The sequence below is a fragment of the Hippopotamus amphibius genome, chromosome 1 (assembly GCF_030028045.1).
Source record: "Hippopotamus amphibius kiboko isolate mHipAmp2 chromosome 1, mHipAmp2.hap2, whole genome shotgun sequence".
Classification (NCBI taxonomy): Eukaryota; Metazoa; Chordata; class Mammalia; order Artiodactyla; family Hippopotamidae; genus Hippopotamus; species Hippopotamus amphibius.
The window spans coordinates 14,474,732-14,487,675 of record NC_080186.1 but is presented as its reverse complement, the minus strand read 5'-3'; the positions used below and the strand labels follow the sequence as shown (position 1 = coordinate 14,487,675).

The following is a 12,944-nucleotide window of genomic DNA, read 5'->3' as shown; positions in this document are numbered from 1 at the left end:
GCATTGGCAGGCGTATTCTTAACCATTGCGCCAGCAGGGAAGTCCCCATTGATGAGTTTTGAAGAGAAGAGCCTTGCATTAACACAGTGTTTTGTGTATACTTTGTCTTTAGTACATCAAGCTGTCTTCCATTAAAGTGGACACGCGGTACACCACCACCCAGCAGGTTGTGAAGCTCATTGGCAGCCATACCATCAGTAAAGTGACAGTGAAAATTGGGGACCTGAAACGGACCAAGATGGTGCGGACTATCAACCTTTATTACAACAACCGAACCGTGCAGGCCATCGTGGAGCTGAAAAACAAGTACGGGCTTTTCAGACTTAGGGAGGGGCAGCAGGCTTGCGAGGCTCACACCAGTTGTTGTCCTTGATTGCTGGAATCAGGTAAAGCGGCACATTCCTGGAGGCCTAGTATATCCTGTTACCTGCTTCGGTCATGGCTGAGGGACAGAAGTGAAACGCCGGTTCTTAAGGGTGCTGACAAAAATTATTTTGAATTTATGTCTGGTGGAGCCGTCGGGGTCTAAGCTTTTCAACAGCCTGAAGGGAAGCTGAGTGAGGGGGACTCGAGGCTTCTCATATCTGTGTTAACTAGAGTGGTTTTGTTTTTGTATAGACTCCTCTATATGGAAAGTAGCTGTTTCTTGGATTAAGACACAGAGCAGGCAGTATCTCTCAAGGAGCTTCTCTAGTACGAAGCCCTTCCTTTTCTGCATGCTGCTTTCCGTCTACACGTGCCGATGTTGGACCTTTTTAGCTTGTCTGTCCCAGCGTCTAAATTGAGGCATGTTGTATGTGGGCCAGAGAAAGGCACTAGCATGGGCTATCGTGTCAGCTTCTACAGAGACAGACCACTTGTTGTAGACTCAGGCATTTCTTTTGAGCAGGGAATGTAGGTAGATGCTACTTGAATGCTAAGACACAGTGAGTGCTGCTCTGTGCATAGAATGGAAGTGTTGGTATTATTCTAAAGGCAGCATAAAGCTAGCATGTACCACCTGAACAAATGGGCACCAGGAGCCCTGCTTAAAGGAAGTTTTCTCTTTGTCCTTTGAAAAGCAGAGTTGACATTGATGACCTGCAAGTAGGAGCTGCTTGTTGGGATGTCCCAGTCCCCTCTGGAGAAGGGGGACTTGATTTTATGTTGTGTAGAGCCAACGCAGCTGCTGATAAAGTCCTTAGAGTCTGGAATGAGACTGTGGACTCATATACCTTGGAGAATTTACATAGCCTCAGTTTCCTTAACTGTAAAGTGGAGAGAAGTCCACTTTCAGGGGGTTATTTTGAGGATTAAATGCGTTAGTACACATGAAGTGCTCAGAGCAGAGCCTGACACATAAACACTAGTTCTAATTGTATTCATGTGATTACCTCTAAATTATCCCGTGCCTTTACTCTTTCTGACTCTACTTGGCACTTGGTCCAGATCCTGGTAGGTCCCTCTGCCCCTTTAAAGCAACCCGAGTCTTATCCTTCCGAGGTAGCCGTGGTGACAGGAGCTCACGGCAGTCATCATCATAGCAGCTCTCGGGACTGCAGGCTTCAGTGTGGCACACTTTTGGAGTAATGTCTTCCCTTCATGAGCATTCCCTTGTTTTTCTGGAATATCAAAAATTATCATATATAATGTCTTAAAGCACCTGTATGTTCTACCTGCCCCTCCCCCCCTTCTTTTTTAAGAGAGAGAGAAAGAATAGAGGAAACATATTTTTAAAATTGTTGCTTTTATTTGCCAGATTTCTTTTCCTTAGAATAACCACTTCATTGCCTTAGAAGAACATGTAGGGACCGTCTTCTCTTCATCGCATCAGTCTGTCATTGCTGAGGGTCTTGTGAGAGGCTCTTAGGCTCTCTGTCCCTCTGTCTGACACACTCTCTCCTAGGCCGGCTCGCTGGCACAAAGCCAAGAAGGTTCAGCTGACCCCTGGGCAGACAGAGGTGAAGATCGACCTGCCTTTGCCCATCGTGGCCTCCAACCTGATGATAGAGTTTGCAGACTTCTATGAAAACTACCAGGCCTCCACGGAGACCCTGCAGTGCCCACGCTGTAGTGCCTCCGTCCCTGCCAACCCAGGGGTCTGCGGCAACTGTGGCGAGAACGTCTACCAGTGTCACAAATGCAGGTAAGTGAGTGGTTGTCACCCTGGCCAGGTACATTCCTTGTATTTTTCTCTGAGAGTCTCAGTGTGGTCAGTGTCAATGTGTGAGGCCCTCACAATAACTAGAGGATTATGGGTATGTAGAGTGTGGCGTTCAAGGATGGAAAGGGGAGGGAGGGTAGGGGGAGAGTGGTGTGTGTGTGTGTTTGTGCGTGCACGTGGATTCCTGCGCCCATCCTGTGGTGGGTGGTGGAGGAGTCCTGGAGTTTGGTTCTGGGTCTCCTTTTCTTGTTACCTGTTTGCTTAAGTCACCCTCGCCTATCGGCTGCTGCCCCTCTGAGAGTCCCCGCAGTAGTTCGCAGAGTATAGATAGGGCACAGTCCCCGTCCTCTCCCCACCAATCCTCGGCTTCCCCCCAACCCACACACTCTGGTTTTTCAGATCCATCAACTATGATGAGAAGGACCCCTTCCTGTGCAACGCCTGTGGCTTCTGTAAGTACGCTCGCTTCGACTTCATGCTCTACGCCAAGCCGTGCTGTGCGGTGGATCCCATTGAGAACGAAGAAGACCGGAAGAAGGTGAGGCCGCGTCCGTCCGAGACTCGGGCAGGGCTTTGATCTGAGCTGTGGCCTGAGCTGATGTGAGGAGCGTGCTCCTCCTTCTAGCCCAAGTCTTCTCAACTCAGCACTGTTTCAGGGCTCGGCTTGTGAGTGGCAACAAATGAGACAGTATGTTGGAGCACTGTGGTGTGTGTAGGAGTTTGGAGACATGTTGGTAAAGAAACTAGGATACCCCAAGGGGCAAGTGATGAGATTTGGAAAGGCAGATAGAAGCTGGGTGACTTGCCCTGCATTTGTCCCACAGACTGCTTCAAATTGCAGCTGCTGGCCTTCCCTCAGTGTTGGCTTGTCCAGGGGCTAGTTCTCTGCCAGCGTGATGTGGTGGACATGGGAGGACAGGGAAGAAGGGGGAACTCTGGGGATAGTCCTTAGCGGCTGCAGCCTGTACCTTGTATATTATTAAGAATAACATACCCGCCCCCCAGGGTTATTGTGAAGAATAGAAATAATGTATGAAACACAGTACCTGACCTAGAGGTCCCTGACTGATGACTCAGGGAAAATCTTCATGCTGACGAACCTTCAGGCACACCCCGTCTCTTCCCATCTAGGCTGTTTCCAACATCAATACGCTTCTGGACAAGGCTGATCGAGTGTATCACCAGCTGATGGGGCATCGGCCACAGCTGGAGAACCTGCTCTGCAAAGTGAACGAGGCAGCTCCTGAGAAGCCGCAGGTAATCCCAAGCTACGCAGGCGTTTGGAGAGGGTACTGGATCGGAAGCAGAGAGTGGCCCCTGGGTGAGGCCGTCGCACGGCAGGAGGCTGACAGCTTCCCTCTCGCTTGCAGGATGACTCGGGAACAGCTGGGGGCATCAGTTCCACTTCAGCCAGCGTGAACCGCTACATCCTGCAGTTGGCGCAGGAGTACTGTGGAGATTGCAAGAACTCTTTTGACGAACTTTCCAAAATCATCCAGGTAGAGAAACAGGAGCAGCTGGGAGAGTGTGTTTTGTCGTGTGTTATCGATACTGTTTTCAAAGCAGTTCTTTGCTCTCCCCCAGCAGTTCAACTCTGGGGGTGCCTTTGCCCAGCCGCACAGCTTCTTGCCCACAGCGGGTTTGGGTGCTCAACAGAGAGCTGAGTTCATTCCAGAAAACAGAATATAATGGAGATGATCATAGATCTGTTTTTCTTGACCATTCACAGCCAGTCTTTTATTAGAGGGCTTACTGGTTTTAAAAAAAATTGGGTACCAAGATTCTGTTCCCTCTGTTTCTGATAGACATGCTTGCAGGCTGGAAGGGTAGGGTGCACCAACTCCAGTCAGCTGGGCGGGGGGTGGGGGGGCACGTTACAGACCCCGCCCCCATGGGAGGGCTGACCACAGACAAGAGTAGCCAGGGTCCTTGTCCCTTAAGTTGCTGGTGTGCCACCTTTGCTACACGTGCCCACGTTTCTGGCTTTGTTCTTTATGAGAGAGTGTTACATGGGAGTTAAGGGCGTGTGCCCACCATCAGAGGCTGAGTTCTAGCTCTGTCAATGACTTTGGTCAAGCCAACCCCTCTAAGCTTGTTTCCTTCTCTGTAAAATGGGGATAAAATATTTAACTGGTAAGGTTATCGAGAGGGTTAAATTAGGTAATGCAGGACTCCCCTGGCAGTCAGGTGGTAAGACTCTGCGCTTCCAGTGCTGGGGGCTCGGGTTCAGCACAGTGAGGCACACACAAACAAAAAGATAGTGCATGTAAAGTGCTTTTTTCAAACCCAAGCTAATTTCCAGTTAACTTCCTCTTCCTCCTTAGCGTAATTGCTAATTTCTTTCTCCTTTGTCTTTTCATTTTATTTTTCCTTAGAAAGTTTTTGCTTCACGCAAAGAGTTGCTGGAGTATGACCTGCAGCAGAGGGAAGCAGCCACGAAATCATCTCGGACCTCCGTGCAGCCCACGTTCACTGCCAGCCAGTACCGTGCCTTGTCCGTCCTGGGCTGTGGCCACACGTCCTCCACCAAGTGCTACGGCTGCGCCTCGGCCGTCACAGAGCACTGCATCACCCTGCTCCGGGCCCTGGCCACCAACCCCGCCCTGAGGCACATCCTCGTCTCCCAGGGCCTCATCCGGGAGCTCTTTGATTACAATCTTCGCCGAGGCTCCGCGGCCATGCGGGAGGAGGTCCGCCAGCTCATGTGCCTCCTGACTCGGTCAGAGCCTGCGCCGTGGTGGCGGGGCTGCTTGTTCTACTGGCACTGGGGTGGGGGCGGCAGCGGTGCTGGGAGCGCCAGAGGGCGCGGGAACGGTGCTTCTCCCTGCCAGATAGCTTCACTAGCTTACACTAGAGGAAGAAAATGGGAAGGTGTCCAGGGTATAGCTGCACGAACTTGGGGAGCATTTGAAGCCCAGGTTTCCTTGTAGATAGTATGTTTGGCTTGTGCTTGGTTGGTTCCAGTGAGGTCTCCTGAGGAAGCGGTGTCTGAGTTCTGTTGAGGGAGGGGAAGGGCACCACAGGGCTCTTGGACTCGAGACTCATACAGGAGAAGACAGCTGCAGCAGTGGAGCCTAGGGGTTAAGAGCTTGGATCTGGACTAGAAAGACCCAGTGTCTGATACTTCATACTGTGTGCTTTGGACCCATTTCTTAACTTCTCTGAGCCTAAGTTTCCCTTCTCTGAGAAATACTGATAATAGCAACTACCTTAAAGGCTGTGGTGAGCATGGAATGACCTAACTCGTGTGAGCAATAACTCATATTTGGGGAGTACTTAGTCTGTGCCGATGCAGTACCCACAGCTGGATTTGGACTATTTGCTGAGTATGTGGCATAAGTTCTGGGACATATTAGCTCATTGGTGAGTATTACTTGCTATATTATTTATTCACTCATTTAACAAATACTTACTTAGCATCTGTTGAATGCCAGACACGGTTCTAGCTCTGAGGATACAGTGGTAGATGAAACACAGTCCCTGCGTGCATGTAGCATACATTCTAATGGGGAGGAGGGCAGTAAACAGGTAATTACACAATATAGTGTCAGACTAGATGTGAAGAGCGGTACAGCTGGGATAGCAACCCTGATTGCAGGTGGGGTTGCTGCGGAGGATAAGGTGGTCAAGGATGACCCCTGAGGGGTGATACTTGAATAAAGCCCTGTGTGAGGTAAGGGGGCAAGACGTGCAGATGTCGCAGGTGTGGGCTGCACGCAGAGGAGATAGCAGGTGGCAGGTGACGAGGCAGGGGTGTGCCTGGCTTGTAAGGAGCGGGGCCGTGAGGAAGCCCGGGTGGATGCAGTGAAGGACGCCAGTGGAGAAGCCGAGGGGAGGGGATTTAGTGAGAGACTCCAGGGGCCAGATCCTGTAGGGTCTTGTAGGCTATTGTAAGGACTTGGATTTTATTCAGAACACATTGGGAAGCAAGAAAGTGATATGACACAATTTGTGGGTTTTGTTTTTTTTTTTTAACATATACATTGTCACAAAGGGGTACAGATGGGAAACGTGGATGCCTTGTGGGAAATGAAGTGGGGCAGTTGGAGAGGATGAGGAGAGAGTTGTGGCCAAGACTGAGAGTGGACACCTAGATCTTGGAGACTGATGTATCAGGCAGTGCCTGGGGCCTCTGCAGCCTGGGATATGGGCTGGGGAGGAAGTCTCTCATATGTTGGTGCTGCTCTACCCCTGGTCGGCGTCTCTTCCCAGGAAAGGCGGCAGGGCCATGCCCTTTTTATTACATAGCAGGGTTTTGTGGGGCTAGTGTGTCGTCTTGCCTTTCGGAAGGACAGGTAGCCCTAGACATTGATTTCCTTTTCTCTGGCTCCTTCAAGTGCAAAGGAGGGACGCAACCAGTGGTGAGTAACAGGGCTCCTCTCTCTGCTTCCCCAGAGACAATCCAGAGGCCACCCAGCAAATGAACGACCTGATTATTGGCAAAGTCTCCACCGCCCTGAAGGGCCACTGGGCCAATCCTGATCTGGTGAGCAGGCCGGCATCCCCTCTGACTGCCTCCCTGCCTCTCCTCCTTCGTTCCCTTGGCTTCTTCCCCGCCGATCCCTCCCCGCTGAAGACCGAGGAGGGAGGGAGTGGCACGTTTGCAGAGTTCACGGCCCAGAAAGATTTTCCAGAGTCAGAGTCAGCCTCAGAGAGAAGAGAAATGAGCGGTCAGCCGTGTGGAGGGTCTCTATCACCCCCTTGTCGCTCTGATTGTCCACCTGTGACCAGACGTTCTAATTCTGAGTCCCTGGATCAGAGCATGGATGTGAGCCCTAGTCGTGGGATTGACCCTCCAGAGCCTCCTCTGCTCACGTCTCTTCCTGTTGGCCTTCTAGGCGAGTAGCCTTCAGTATGAAATGCTGTTGCTGACAGATTCCATCTCGAAGGAGGACAGCTGCTGGGAGCTCCGCTTACGCTGTGGTGAGTCTGGGGGGACACTGGTCAGCAGATCGCCAGAGAAAGGAGAGGAGCTTCAGGGCGCATCCTAGGCACAGGGCGGGAGAGGGCAGCCTCGCCGCAGCAGAGGGACGTGTTCTGTGATCACGTGTGACTCTGCCTTTCCTTCCTCTCCCCAGCGCTCAGCCTCTTCCTCATGGCCGTGAACATTAAGACCCCTGTGGTGGTTGAGAACATCACCCTCATGTGCCTGCGGATCTTGCAGAAGCTGATTAAACCCCCTGCTCCCACCAGCAAGAAGAACAAGGTATGGGGCCAGGAGGGAGGGCAGGGCAGCAGGCCCCCGCCAGCACCCGCCCTGCCTCCAAAGGCCCCTGCTCACCTGAACTCGCTTTACCTGCAGGGTACAAATGCTTCCTTTGCGGCACTTCAGCAGAGATGTGTTGGGGTTTTTGAGAAGGAAGGTTTCTCAGAGGGAACTCAAGAGTAAGCAAACAGAAAAATACAAATGCATAGAACAAAGTGGTTAGCCTGGAGGACTGCCTCTTTCTCTAGTCACGTCAGATGGCTTGCAGCTCCCAGAGGGTGTGGTGTTCCTTCCTACCACTGTGCCTTTGCACGTGCAGTTTTGCACCGCAGTAGATATCCTGGACTCTGAGGCAGACTTCCTGATTTCAAATCCCAGCTCTTCCACTTATTGGCACTGTGACTTGGGCACATTGTTTAACTTAGGTTGCTTGGTTACCCCATCTATAAAATGGGAATACAGTTTCCACCTGAAGTGTTGGGAAGAATAAATGACTTAATGCAGATCAAGTGCGCAGAGCAGTGTCTGGCCCACGTTAGTCCTTGATACATGTTACTGGGGCTGTGTGGTGTCTCCTCTGCCTGCAGTGCTCGCCTTCACTTTGTTAGCTGCTCCTTCAATGATCCAGTTCTCTGCTGGGCTGCTGGCTGTGAACTCCTCGAATCCAGGGACTGTTTTACTGAGATGGTTTTATGTCCAGTGCATAGCATGTTATCTAGCATTACAATAGCCACTCAGTAGATCATTAAGTGAGTGAATAAAGCCGAGTTTCTATTCCTAAAATGGCCTAGCCATAGAGGGACTTGCTTATGCCAGTTGAGAATATGAGGGCCATCATTCTTTTCCGCGGCCGTGCTTGAGGCTGTGTGCCTCCTATCCGTCTTTGGAGTCCTCGGGCCATTCTGATTCCTGCTCCATCCTGATGGAATCCCTCGGTGGGAAGCGGAGTCTTCCTTGCAGGATTCTGAGTGGTAAGCGCTAGGGAGGAAGCTGGACAAAGAACAGTACTCAGTGTCCCTTTCCTGGTCTGCCCAGACAAGCTTCAGAAAAGACCCCCTTCCTTCCCTTTGATGAACGTTTCCTTCCTCTCAGAGCTGATTCTCAGCAAATAAAAATTAGTTCCTGATCGAGGAACCTCATTCCCATCGAAGTGTCATTTTTTTCACAGTGTGAGGTGGAAGATTTCCATGGGGTTCTTACCCTCTGAGCACGGAAGCCAGTGTCTGCACTCACCTTTTGCTTAGCCTAGAGACAGCGGCAGTTCTCAAAGTTTGGCTCATAGATCCCTGGGTGTTCCCAAGACTACCAGGAATCTGTGAGGTGAACGTTATTTTCATAATTATCCTACGATGTGATTTGCCCTCTTCACTTTTTTGTGGCATTTGTGCTGATGGTGCCAAGTCAGTGCTGGTGAGACTGCTGGAGCCTTAGCACGAAGAGGCGGTGGTGCCCAGCTCCACTCAGCACCGTGCTCTTCACTGCTGTGCAGTTTCACTCAAGAGCATCCTTGATGAAGCATTGCAGATTAATTTTAGTAAATCTTGACTCTCGAGTACTAATCTTTTTTTTTAAGATTTATTTTATTATTTATTTATTTATTTTATTTTTTGGCTGCATTGGGTCTTCGTTGCTGCGCGTGGGCTTTCTCTAGTTGTGGTGAGCAGGGGCTACTCTTTGTTGCGGTTTCTTATCGTGGTGGCTTCTCTCGTTGTGGAGCCTGGGCTCTAGGCGTGTGGGCTTCAGTAGTTGTAGCATGTGGGCTTAGTAGTTGTGACGCATAGGCTTAGTTGCTCCGTGGCATGTGGGATCTTCCTGGACCAGGGATTGAACCCATGTCCCCTGCATTGGCAGGCAGATTCTTAGCCACTGTGCCACCAGGGAAGCCCACTAATCTTTTTAATATTCAGCAAGACAACATGGGAGGCCTCAGGCAGTGCCGTGGCTCACTGCGGGGCAGTGGGGACAGCGTTGTCCTGGGGAAAAGCACTTGTATGACTCTTTGGGATGCAGGCTGAACCAGCTGCTTTTTTCATGGAATCCCGTTTGTGCTTGAAAGAAGGGCTGATGGGCAGATTATGGTTATTCACCGTTGGGTATTTGGCAGACGTTTTCTTGAAAAGTGAAATAAAGTGAGCTTGTCACTTAAAGAGGAATTAACATAACTCAGTGAACCAGTATTTTCCAAGTGACCAGTGCATGTTACTGGATCTGGTGTGAGTAAAAGATGAATTTTGGTGGAATGGAATATGCAACGTTTTCTGATTGGTTTCAGATTCCACATTCCTACCAATCTTTAAAAACCTATAATCTGTTGACTTTTGGTTTAGTATCAAAGAAAAAAATCCACAGTTAATTGAAAAAGCTGTTAAAATATTCTTCTCTCTTCCGACTATATCTCTGTGAGTACTTCAACTGAAACAACATATCACAACAGTTTGAACTCAGAAGCAGGTATAAGAATCTGTCTTATTAAGGCAAGTCATTAAACAATTTCAAAAACATAGCAGTACATCTCCTTTAGATTATTTTTGTTTTGGAAAACAAAAAATGTTATTTAGGTTGACAGGTAATGGATTTATTCTTACTTTTCAATGAATTAATAATATTTTAAGAATTGCTGAATCTTAATTTTTAATAGGGTACATATTGATAGATACAGCTCCACACACAAGAACTTTTTGGAGTCAGTAATTTTTAAGAGTAATGGGGTCCTGTGGCTGAAAAGTTTGAGAACTGCTGGCTTACAGGACTGTCTGGGGCTCTGCTATGCAGACTTTCTGGGATTAGTAATGGCTCTTTAAATTCTAGAGGCTGCTTAGTGACCCCTTAAAGATTTATGTTTGGTAAACTGCAAATCAGCCTTGGGATAGGAATTAGTGGATGTGGCTATAGGACAGTCTGTAGGAAGCCAGTTACACCTTATTCTGCACGGTCAGAATCAGTGACCCTAAGCTCAGCATGGAGATGCTCCTGCAAAATTGGATCAGAACGCTTTAAAGGAGCATGTATGGGGCATAAAAGATGTGAATGTTGATCCTTCTGACCTTCTTGCCTTTGCACATGTGCCCTTGGGATGCCAGTGCTGTTGTATTGCAGCTGTGGTTCAGGTGCGCCTTTAAGCGCTCTCCCCTTGTCCGTGTCCCTCCTGCAGGATGTTCCTGTCGAGGCCCTCACCACAGTTAAGCCATACTGCAACGAGATCCATGCCCAGGCTCAGCTCTGGCTCAAGAGGGACCCCAAAGCATCCTATGAAGCCTGGAAGAAGTGTCTTCCTATCAGAGGTGTGTGTCTCTTCAGGACTTGAGAATTGGGTCATTCCTACCCCTGTCCCGACAGCCCCGCAGTCCCCCCTTTCCTGTCCCTTTCTTTTCCTTACCTCTCCTTGCACCCCTTTGCCTGCCAGGGATCGACGGCAATGGGAAGTCCCCCAGCAAATCAGAGCTCCGCCACCTCTACCTGACCGAGAAGTACGTGTGGCGGTGGAAGCAGTTCCTGAGTCGTCGGGGGAAGAGGGCCTCCCCCTTGGATCTCAAGCTGGGCCACAACAACTGGCTGCGGCAAGTGCGTGACGTCTCCTGCGCCCCTTGCCCTCTGCGCCGGCGCCAGGTCGCAAGCAGGGTGTTTCTGCTCCTCCCCACATGTCTGCTCTGCTTTCTCTTCTTTCTCTTTCCTATTCTTGCTTCCTTTCAAATAGGTAGGGGTTCTCTACCCCTGCCAGCATGGTAGACAGGCCGAAGCAGAACTTTTTCTGCCCTCCTCATCACGCTTGTGCCCGCTGCTCTCCTCCCTGTGCTCTGAAGGGAACTGTGCCTCCGTGCCTGCACTCCCCTTTCTCCTTCCACCTTTCATATCTTCTGCTGTCCTCTTCCTCTTTCCAGCTACTGTTTCTGAAGACTGAAGGAATTCTATTTTAGAGAATTCATTTGTCCGTTGGTATATAACATAAATACTTGCTTTACATTAAATGTAAGTGTTCAGCATGTAGCTGTCCCCAAAATAGAATTATAGAAGTCTTTGCTAAGGAGAATACCTGCTTGTCTTTTTTCCTGCTTCAGTCTTCTTAGGATGGTCTCCAAAGTACTTGATGGAGACAGTTTCCATGAAGAAGGCGGCTCTTAGGCAGCCTCTTTGTCAGTGTGCAGCAGTTGGATCTTGTGTTAGCTGGTGATTTTTACCTTTAAGCTTTCCTACAGGGGTGCTCAGAGGACTTGCCCTGGATGGGTGGCAGTTCACTGTGCCCTCAGGGCCTGGTGAGAGGCTGTCAGCTGAGCCAGGGGCTTCTCTCTGTTCCCTGCAGGTGCTCTTTACTCCAGCGACACAGGCTGCACGGCAGGCGGCCTGTACCATCGTGGAAGCTCTGGCCACCATTCCCAGCCGCAAGCAGCAGGTCCTCGACCTCCTCACCAGGTACCATTTGAGAGCGGGATGGGTAGGGTGGCTGGACTTCATTTCGAGCCCTTCCCGCTTTCCCAGGGGAATCCATAGATCAGGGCGACGGGAGGTGCACCTGTGCTCTATAACCTTCTCGTCCCTTGTTAGAAGACCACAGAAATAAAAAAGTTCTAACAAGCTGAGTTTTAGTGGTGGTAGTGGTAGTGGTAGCGGTGGTGGTGGTGGTAGAGCAGCAGAGTCAGCAGCTAGTATGGGCTTATAAATGCTTGGCATGCATTATCTCATTTAATCCTTACCTGGGCTTAAAGTGGTTAATTAACTTGTCCACTGGAAGGCAAGATTTGAACCCAGGTAGTCTAATTCCGAAGCCCACATTATTGGCCACTAAACTGGTAAACCCGCCTTGTGAGTGACTCAATCACAACCACACTCTCATTGCCCCAATAACTGTCATTCATATTTTGGTGCTTTATTGTTCCAAACGTGTATAGTTTGTTGCACTGCATTCCCTGTTGTGTGCTCTTGAGCTTTTCCCAAGTGGGGAGTTTGGGGGTCGTCCCCCCGCTCCCAGCCAAGGAGTAGGGAGCGAAGGACAGCAGATGCATGAAAGATGGAAGGAGCAAAGAGGAACTGTTAGGACTGTTGGAGCTGTTTGAGTTCTCAGTGCCTGTCTCCCCACGGCAGTTACCTGGATGAGTTGAGCGTAGCTGGTGAGTGTGCCGCCGAGTACCTGGCTCTCTACCAGAAGCTCATCACTTCAGCTCACTGGAAAGTCTACCTGGCAGCTCGAGGAGTCCTGCCCTATGTAGGCAATCTCATCACCAAGGTATCTTACCCCAGCCCAGCCCAGGAGAGCCCCTTGCCCTAGCTCTGCTTTCGTTGTTTTTTTCCCTCTATGTAAACTTTGTGGTGTTCTTTTATGCCAAGGAGAAATATTTGTTGAAAATTCAGGCATACCTTGCTTTATTGTGCTTCGCAGATACTGCTTTTTTTTTTTTTTTAATAAATTGAAGGTTTGTGGCAGCCATGCATCAAGTAAGACTAAACGCCATTTTCCCAACAGCATTATTTTTTAATTAAGGTACATACATTGCTTTTTAGACAATGCTATTACACAGTTACTAGATTACAGTAGAGTGTAGACATAAGTTTTATACTCATGGGAAAAAACAAATTTGTGCGACTCACTTTATTGCAGTAATC

At 49.6% G+C, this 12,944-nt stretch overlaps 1 protein-coding gene across 4 annotated transcripts in view; it reads left to right on the top strand.

The window, feature by feature from the left end:
- The window catches only part of UBR4 (ubiquitin protein ligase E3 component n-recognin 4), a 129,428-nt gene that overhangs the window by 85,176 nt on the left and 31,308 nt on the right, over positions 1 to 12,944 (top strand). For all 4 annotated transcript variants that reach the window (XM_057698006.1, XM_057698007.1, XM_057698008.1 and 1 more), the window contains 13 exons: positions 113 to 306; positions 1,886 to 2,125; positions 2,543 to 2,681; positions 3,275 to 3,400; positions 3,514 to 3,642; positions 4,519 to 4,862; positions 6,539 to 6,629; positions 6,982 to 7,066; positions 7,222 to 7,349; positions 10,501 to 10,630; positions 10,753 to 10,910; positions 11,647 to 11,756; positions 12,426 to 12,567. In XM_057698006.1, the coding sequence (XP_057553989.1) occupies positions 113 to 306; positions 1,886 to 2,125; positions 2,543 to 2,681; positions 3,275 to 3,400; positions 3,514 to 3,642; positions 4,519 to 4,862; positions 6,539 to 6,629; positions 6,982 to 7,066; positions 7,222 to 7,349; positions 10,501 to 10,630; positions 10,753 to 10,910; positions 11,647 to 11,756; positions 12,426 to 12,567 (2,016 nt within the window). The remainder of the gene's footprint in view (positions 1 to 112; positions 307 to 1,885; positions 2,126 to 2,542; positions 2,682 to 3,274; positions 3,401 to 3,513; positions 3,643 to 4,518; positions 4,863 to 6,538; positions 6,630 to 6,981; positions 7,067 to 7,221; positions 7,350 to 10,500; positions 10,631 to 10,752; positions 10,911 to 11,646; positions 11,757 to 12,425; positions 12,568 to 12,944) is intronic.